At 46.5% G+C, this 8,952-nt stretch overlaps 1 protein-coding gene across 1 annotated transcript; it reads left to right on the top strand.

Annotated features, from left to right (window-relative positions):
* The first annotated feature begins 278 nt into the window (after nucleotides 1-278).
* LOC136502113 (methyl-CpG-binding domain-containing protein 2-like) lies at nucleotides 279-6,089 on the top strand. Its single transcript, XM_066497589.1, has 5 exons — nucleotides 279-518; nucleotides 2,784-3,320; nucleotides 3,745-3,798; nucleotides 3,936-4,102; nucleotides 5,621-6,089. Exons 2-5 carry the CDS (start codon nucleotides 2,797-2,799, stop codon nucleotides 5,770-5,772), a joined length of 897 nt encoding a protein of 298 aa, XP_066353686.1. The 5' UTR covers nucleotides 279-518; nucleotides 2,784-2,796; the 3' UTR covers nucleotides 5,773-6,089.
* Nucleotides 6,090-8,952: the final 2,863 nt, after the last annotated feature.

Genomic DNA, 8,952 nt, shown 5'->3' with positions numbered 1-8,952 from the left:
AAATAAAGTTTTGTTAAATGGGCCATTTGGAATTTGGATACAACAAAAGGAAATTATGAATATTTTTTAGGGTAGGTGGCCACATTCCAGAACCTTCTGAGTTCTGAGCGGTACTAGGTCTAAAACCAACACCATCTCCCCTCTATAAATTCAGTCGAAATTCACCAAATTCTCCAAAATTTCTCAGTCAACAACTAGTCAGCGCCGCACACAGTTGCAAGTGTAAGAAGAGAGACAGAGAAGGCCGGTCGGCTTCTCCCTCCTTTAACGCCCGGCGCGCGAGCCGAGGCGGGCGCGGCGGCGTCCGCCAGCGAGCAGCCCGGCGCCACGGCTCGACGCGACCCCCACCGAGCTGAGCTCTTCCGGCGGCTCGACGCCTCCTGCGAGGCACGCCGACTCGAACAGTCGTCTCCCCCGCATTTCGCCCGGTCTCCTCCCCCGCGGCGGCCGCCGGAGCCTCCCGAGGACGACGACCAGCCCATTTGGCCGCCCCGTAGCCGCTACTGGGAGCTCTACAAGTATACGCTCTATCCGTCTCTATTTTGCGATCGTTGTTGTATTGATTTCATTTCGCGTGCGGTGCTCACAGAAGAACTGAATAAAAGCTTGTTCGTGTGGTTAGAATTTCGGTGATTTACTGCTGGTGGAGTTTCGTCTTTTGTGCTAGCCTTGCTCGATTGAATGTTAGGTAGAGTCTGTGCTGGTGGATGTGCGATTGGTGATTGTGTATGGACGTGAGATTTGGCGATTGTGTTTTTTGATGAAACTGATTTGGCGATTGTGTTGTTTTCACATTCCAAGCGTAGGTATCAGAGAGTTGCTTCTCTTGTTGCTAACAAGAATGCCACAGATTTGTGCTTGGCATGTTTACAGAAGAACTGAATAAAAGCTTGATCGTGTGGTTAGAATTCCGGTGATTTCCTGCTGGTCGAGTTTCGTGTTAGCGTTGCTCGATATCGATTGTTAGATAGAGTCTGTGCTGATGTATGTGCGGTTTGGCGATTTTGTCGTTTTTCGCATTCCAGTCGTAGGAATCAGAGAGTTGCTTCTCTTGTTGCTAACAAGAAGGCCACAGATTTGTGCCTGCCATATTTACATGCCTAAATCCTTGGATTTTGGTGACATTCTAGATTTTAGTTTAGGATATTAGAGGTAGACAACACCTCGGTTCATGTCTTGCAAGCCTGAGAACACATACGGTTCGAGAATCACGGTTTCTGTTGTTGGTTGGACTAGCCTTGTACTGTTTGGATTCCAGAGTCATGTGTTATAGTATTGGAATGCTGATTTTTTTGGACGAGGGGAAACTCTCCGGGGTCACCTTTTATTATATAAAGAAGGCTCCATAAAAAGTTTGTGGTCAAAACATTAACAGTTCGCCCTGCCATTTTGAACATAGCTACTGGACATAATGTGTTATGTGTCTGAAAGTCCAGACAAGTTCAAGTCTGAAGAAAGTGGTTCACAGGCTTGCAAGAAGCAAGAAATATTAGCTTCATAACATTTCTCATTAACTTAATGCTATTGGAATGCTGACTTAGGTTTATCAACTTAATGCTGTGCTTCTAATGCTAATGATAGATTGTATCTAGCCTTGGGGTTTTGGTATTTGCTGCATTAGCTCTACTTAGTTTAAATGTTACATGTTAGGAAGTTATGCGATACCTTATTGTAACAGGATCAAATTGGCAATACCCTAAACGTACTAATGAGGAACTATGTTCGTAAATATTTTTATTGCAAATGATATCCTGGAGTCAAGCTGAGGAATCTTTGTAATTGAGTTAGTGCTACTTAGTTCAGTTGTCAAATGCTTGGAATTTGTGCTAAACCAAACTGAACTTGATGTACAACCTTCCATTTTGGTTTGAGAAATACCTTGTTTGGAGAAAAGGACTTTGGTGAACCTGATTGGTTGGGCCCTGTCATTACTAAGGAGGTGTTGGCTTCTATGGTGATATCTACCTTTCTGATCGTAGGATGTTACACCACCTCAGTTAGCTGTACAAGGTGGAGATTTATACAGCACACTAACTAATCTTATACAACCAAAATGAAAAGGATGTGAAAAATACTGGTTGATCCATGTGTTATGCAGATGCTTTTTTTAACATACCATAGAGAATTTATTAGCAATGGCCTTCTATAAAATGCTCTGTAGAATTCTGTTGTCAACTTGGAATGGTTGTTCTGCTGTTGGCTTTTTGAGTGTATACTATAGTTTTGACATTTGAGAACTTGGTTTCTAGTATTCTAGGTACATTAAATCCAAGATTTACAATGAATGTTTTTTAGGTAATCTGCTGTGTATGCCCGTTATTGTATTGTTTCCCTTCTGTGGTTTTCAGTTGCACTATTGTGTATCTAGCTAAAAAAGAAGTATTTGATCACTTTTCCACTTACATTAAATATGTTTACCTTAGGGATCTTTCAGAATTCTAGGCTTGTCTCAGAAATCCCAGTTTGAAAGTATCCCTTCTGTAAATTCTGTTTTGTCTGGGTGCTTTCTCCAAATTCCAAATCCAAATGCTTTAGTCCAAGGTGTAGGCTATATTATCATACTTCTAAGAGGCTCAACATTGACTTGTGCAATGGTTACAATTCCCTAGATTTTGGGTACTGGAACAGGACACACACCACACAACTATGTACCACACACACACACACACGAAATATGGAGCTATCTTTGTACTGAAGATATTATGCTTATGTATCGTTATATTATGATATGAAGCTATCATTTACCTTCTAACGTTAAATTTTATTAACTATCCTTTCAACAGGTCCTTAAAAAATATGGAGTCCAAACCAGAAAATTCTATGATCAGTCCCACTGAGAACTCTGTATCTCCACCATCTGGGAAGAGACAGAAAACATTATCTGATAAAGATGGTGACCAATGTGATGATGCATCTCAGCAAGTAGTCATCTATAAGAATGACAAAAGTGATAGGGGAAGAGATGAACAGAGTGCAAGCCATCTCTCAATTGTACCAGCAAAACCATCAGAGAAACGAAAGCGTGCATTGGGAAAGCAAATTGGAGCCTTTGCTACTCAATGTGCTAAATGTCAGAAATGGAGACTTATTTCAACAAAAGAGAAGTACGAAGAAATTCGAGAGCAAGCTCTAGAGGATCCTTTTGTCTGTGAGAAAGCCCGTGAGTGGAAGCCTGATGTGACATGTGATGACCCATCAGATGTATCTCAGGACAGCGGTAAGCTTTGGGCAATTGATAAACCTAACATCCCACGGGCCCCTCAAGGATGGGAAAGGTTGATTAAGATAAGAGGTGAAGGAAGCACCAAATTTGCTGATGTGTGAGTAACATTTTTCTCGCCAAACCTTAAATCCTTCCTAGTTTGACCACTTATCTCTTAGCAAATGGCATTGTAGTTGTTACATATGTCCAATCTTATGAACTTGTACGCATACTTGTGTGCTATCTGTTATCTTTCCTCTGGCTGACGTCTAACCTATGATCTAAGTTCATAGTCCATGGCAGCGAACAAATGAAGAAAGAAAAATCTAAGTTTTAATTGTTTAAAGAAATGGGAAAATTGGTGTTTTAGTTTAATATCATACAAAACAGTTCTCCTTCAATATATTTATACCTGCAGCTAGTATTGTTTACTGTAGTCAATCACCCATATTGATATTAATATCATGCTGCATGGTGTTCTAGCACTGGCATCTTGGATAAATATGGTAGTGCGCATATCAACATTGTATTCATGCTTTCAGGTACTATTGGTCCCCTACAGGAACACAACTGAGATCAAGTAAGGAAGTGGAGAAGTATGTCAAGTTCCTTTGGTCAACTCTTGCTTCAATCTCTTCACTTAAAGCATATTGTTGCTCAAGTTCAGTTTTACATGCATGTAGTTGTCTGATCGAAATTTTTCTCTAATTCTTCGAACTCCATGCTTGGATAGGTACCTTAAAGAGCATCCAGAATGTGCTGCACAAGGTGTAAAGTTATCTCATTTTTCATTCCAGTCACCTGCACCACTACAAAAGGACTATGTTAGGAAGCGTTCCCAGACAAGCCAAAGTGGTGTTACACCAACAGGGTCAACTAAGCTTCTCCTACCAGAAGAAGGTAATGTATATTACATAAATTGAGCATCCTACATTTAATGTTTTCTAGTCTCCCTTTTCACTTCTCCTATATTTCAGGGGGAACTGTTCCAATACTCCTCCTTCTAAAAAATACACTAATCTTAAAGCAGCCCATCTAGCCAATTATTCCTTATTAATTATTTTTCTCTCGGGCCTGACCCGTCCAAGCCCAGCGAGTGTCCAGTCCTCACCCAAATCCAAAGTAATATCTCTCAGATCCCCCTTTGTTCGATGCCTGCTCGTTTGATTTCCTCGTTGAAGGAGACCGACGCAGTATCGAAACTTGTCCACACCCTGGCCGTCACCGCCCGGCTCGTCGCCGAAGCCCGCGCCGTCCTCTGCACCGTCCTATCAAACATCTAGCTCTCGTCGTTCAGCCTTCAGCCTCCCATTAGAATGGTGTGCCTGACCAAATCAGGAAGCACGCATCTGTGCGGCATTACATACATCCAACTCCAGCGCATTTTGCTCTATGTCCCGACGACGAGACGATGCCGCTCCTATCATGTGTGTCGCCTAGGTCCGCGCCATCCTCCTCCATGGCCCTGACACCGAGACGACATGCTCCTCTCCACTTCTCCAGCACCAGCGGCGACGATGATGGTACCCTCTCACGGCGGTTCTAGCGCACTAGTAGGAAAAGAAATATGGAGTTTGGACTGGAGATAGCCTGGGTTCGGATGGGCCAGGCGCAGGCGTGACCCAGATGAAAATAATTAAAAATATTTTATTAATTAGATGAGCTGCTTTGAGATCCGTGCAAGTTTTAGAAAGAGGAGTACCGGAGCAGTTCTCTATTTCAGGTGCTTGATTTTTTGTTGTTGTTCAGGCAACATCTATTTTTTTCCATTGTTTGACTATAAAAAATTATGAATTATCTCATGTGAGTTGTCTTTTTAGTTGTACTAGTTGGTTGTCTAAGATTGTTGCCTGAAAATTCAGGCACCTGAAATATAGCAACCTCCTGGCATGTTTGGGATGTGCCTATTGCTGCATGGTTAGATTGACATCTTCCTAGTGGATAGTAGTAGCTATCTAGATGTTTGTATTTTCTAGTAAGCACCAGAATTCTGGTGAAGGGTGGGCCTGGTGTAAGCGGTAGAGTCTTACCGCATGTGACCGGAAGGTTCCTGGTTCGAGTCGCGGTCTCCTCGCATTGCACAGGCGAGGGTAAGGCTTGCCACTAACACCCTTCCCCAGACCCCGCACAGAGCGGGAGCTCTCTGCACTGGGTACGCCCCACCAGAATTATGGTGCGAAGTTACTCGGCAATTGGTTGATGTGTCATAGATTCTGCACATTTGTGTTGCAGCTACATCCATACAATTGGCTGTTCATATTACAGTTGTGCCTGGGACACTTGTGTCCTCGCTCCAACCATATAGACATTTTTGTCCTCACTCCGAACATATGGCTTCTAACATGGGCTAGTATTTCGACATCAATTGAAGCTTGCTCGTTATTCTCATCTGATCCCATGTTTTGTTTCTTGGTTCAGTGCAACCCATCTCCTGGGCACTTCCACTGGCGGATGACAACCCGGAGAACAACATGCAGCTGGTCCTCTACAGTGGAGATCAGACTCAAGTGGTGCAGTCATCGTCTGAACCGCCGGAGCCTGAGAGCCCGCCGCCTGCACCAGCTGCTTAGCCCAAACCTGCATTCGGCGAGCCCAGGATAATCTTTTTGGTGGTTGGTGTTAGAATGGTACAAAACTATAGACGATGCTCCTACAAGGATTGCAGAACTTAGTCCCCATAGCTAGGTAGCTGCCGTGTTCGTGCTGTTTTATTGGTTCGTTGGTTTGGGTCCGTCGGGATCAGGTAGGCTTGTGTTGCTTTCGATCGGCTGCTACTTAAACACCTCTATGTGTTGTGTATGTGTTGTGTATGTGTTGTACCGTAGCTGCTGCTGCTGGGTGCCAGATTGCTAGTCATGGTCAGATGAAACTGAAATTTTTGGACGACAATCGACAAGAACGTGTCGTCGAAGTGATAAGGTTTAAGATTTGGAATTATTGGTCGTCTATTGTTGCCGTGGTTACATTTTAACTTTATGTGTTGTTGTGGATGCTTGCAAGTTACAGTGTCCATTGACATGTGTCTCACACATCACACACATGTTGACATCAATGGTTCACAGACTGAACAAAACAAAATAACAAGAGGATAGGATAGCATCTTTTGTCCATGCAAACTTATGCTTAGTTGACAGAGAACAGAGCAAGCAAAGCAACTCGTAATGACAGTATGGGTATGATAGCATCAGTTGTCCCATAGATGATGGACCGAGCAAAATAAAGCCTTCTCCCTATTGGTTTACAGAAACCTAGCAACATATGAAGTGCGCAACATTAGCTGCAGTGCTAGAAACTCAGATAGCATGATATGTCTATTACTCTCTCTATATATTGCTTGTTTTAGATATTGCACATTTGTCTTTGTTTCTTTTTTTTTTTAACTTTCTTCGCAAACCGTGTCCCCGGAAACGGTCTACTTCGAAGCCATGTGTCGCCGCACACACCTCATCACAGGTGAAACTCCTGACACGAATGTGCCTCTCTAGACGTTGATCTGTGATGAAGTCATTATGAGGGGCCTCAACCATGACTATTGATTCTGCCATCTCTGTACAAACAAAACAAAAATGGACAAAACAGGAAGAGAAAACAGAGTCAATGGTTGAGTGCCCTGGTGATAGAGAGCCCCCACCTCCCCCTCCGTCGGCGACCTCCTTGGCGCCGGTGTCCACCCCTAAGCCTCCCGCCACCCCTCCTTAGATGGCCTCTTCGCCCAGCGCCCTCTAGATCTGTCCCCTCGCCTGCTGATGATGACGAGGTGGAGCTCATGGACTGGAGAGACAACGATAGCACCGACGACATCGAAGCCACCACCGCAACCACCTCTGATGCGGAGCTTGCGGATCCGGGGGTTGGGTGCGCTGCACCCCCATTCGGGGTCACTCTGTTTCACTGTGTTGTTAGGGGGACCGGTTCGACTGGTCCGACGCCCCTTCTTCACTCTTTTCAAGCTCAACTTTCAACCCTTGCTCTCATGTGCCAACACCAAAGTGTCCCAAACACTTATGCACGTGTGTTAGCATTTTTTCACAATCATTTTCAAGGGTTGTTAACACTCACTAGGTCCTAATACAAATGCAAGGAGTTAGTTCACCTAGTAGCACTTGATCACCACAATTACCATGAGTTTTCCCCTCTTCATAGTACGGCTATTTATCCTAAACCCGATCATGCACTCTATGCGTCTTGCCCAGCAAAACAAAAGCCTAGCTTATACCTTTGCCTTGCCTCCATGGTGGGTTTAGCTTTCCTCCTTCTCTTTTCAAGTTGGAGCACTTGATCAACATCACGTGGTGTCGGTGTTTTGGACCGGCGAGCCCTCAACCGACTAGTGAAAATGTACTACGTGCCCCTAATCCCGGATGGTGATGCAAAGAGACACAAGGTTTATACTGGTTCAGGCAATAGGTGCCCTACGTCCAGTCTGAGAGATCGATCTTGTATTCCTTGCACCGAGATGCTTGTAGTAGGGGTTTACAAGCAGGGCGAGAGAGGGAGCTAGCCCTAGGTCTATGCGTAGCGGCGTGAGTTGCTTGAGATGTTGATCTCTTGCAGTGCGGAGGAGTGTGTGTTACAGAGCGTTGCGCATTGCTTGCGCGTGTGTGTGTGTCTGAGCGATGTCTCCGTCGTCCGTTCGTCGTGAGTTCGTCTCTAGAAGCGGCCCCGGTCACTCCCTTTTATAATCAAAGGGAGGCACAGGGGCGTTACATGCATTTGCTACGTGGCGTTTCGTGAGCGGAGGCGGCATGCCGAGCCCTGTAGCTTGTCACTGTGGCAGCATGGTCGGTGGAGCGGCCTTGTCCTCAATGCACTGGAGCGACGCGCCGGTCACGCCTGATCCTGTGCGACGTGGGAGCTCCTACAGCTTGGCGCAGAGTATGGTGCGTACTGCAGACGACGTGCCGGTCGCTATATGTTGATTACGTAGAGAGACGAAGCCCAGTCGGTGCAGAGGCTGGACCACTGTGGGGGGCTCAGTGGGCGCGAGTCCCGAGGCGACCGAGACCCTGAAGCGGATAGCCGAGGCTCGGAGGGAGCAGTTGGTCTTTGTACGTCGATTCCGAGGCTACAGGGACCCGAACATGACTCTCCACATCGTGCTGTCCTTGGAGCAGGTGGGGTTAGGTAGCACAGTGCCGCATGGGTGTCTGTCGTGGGCACAGTGCCAAGCACAGCGGCTGGTAACCCCTGCCCCATCCTATCTCGGACGGCATGGCGTCGATGTGACTCACGTCTCGTCGGCCACTCCGTTGTGTCGAGCCGTCGTTCGGCTGATATTGCAGGAGCGGTTGAACGTGTCAGTTGGACGTGACGTCCTGTCGGAGAAGTTGGTCAAGGCGGAGGCGACGAGGTTGTTGCCGAGCCGGCCTCGAGTGAGGCGGAGAATCGGTACCTCGTCTGAGGCCTTGCGTACGAGGCCTTGAGCGAGGCGGAGAATCGGTGCCTCGTTCGAGGCCTTACGTGCGGGGCCTCGAGCGAGGCGGAGAATCGGTGCCTCATCCGAGGCCTTACGTGCGAGGTCTTGAGCGAGGTGGAGAATCGGTTCCTCGTCCGAGGCCTTACATGCGGGGCCTCGAGCGAGGCGGAGAATCGGTTCCTTGTCCGAGGTCTTACGGTTTGGGGCCTAGAGCGAGGCGGAGAGTCAGTACCTCGTCTGAGGCCTTGCGGTTTGGGGCCTCGAACGAGGCGGAGAATCGGTTCCTCGTCCGAGGCCTTGCGGTTTCATTCTGGGCCGAGCCTGCTTTGGGTGA

The sequence above is a fragment of the Miscanthus floridulus genome, chromosome 13 (assembly GCF_019320115.1).
Source record: "Miscanthus floridulus cultivar M001 chromosome 13, ASM1932011v1, whole genome shotgun sequence".
Lineage (NCBI taxonomy): Eukaryota > Viridiplantae > Streptophyta > Magnoliopsida > Poales > Poaceae > Miscanthus > Miscanthus floridulus.
Note: the sequence above shows the minus strand (reverse complement) of the source record. Positions and strands in the feature narration are given on the sequence as shown.

Bases quoted from the DNA above. Each gene is read 5' to 3' on its own strand.
- LOC136502113 (XM_066497589.1), top strand. From the start codon at position 2,797: ATGGAGTCCAAACCAGAAAATTCTATGATCAGTCCCACTGAGAACTCT. The intron at 3,799-3,935 runs GTATGTCAAGTT...ATGCTTGGATAG, and splicing joins TCAAGTAAGGAAGTGGAGAA to GTACCTTAAAGAGCATCCAG. The intron at 4,103-5,620 runs GTAATGTATATT...TTCTTGGTTCAG, and splicing joins GCTTCTCCTACCAGAAGAAG to TGCAACCCATCTCCTGGGCA.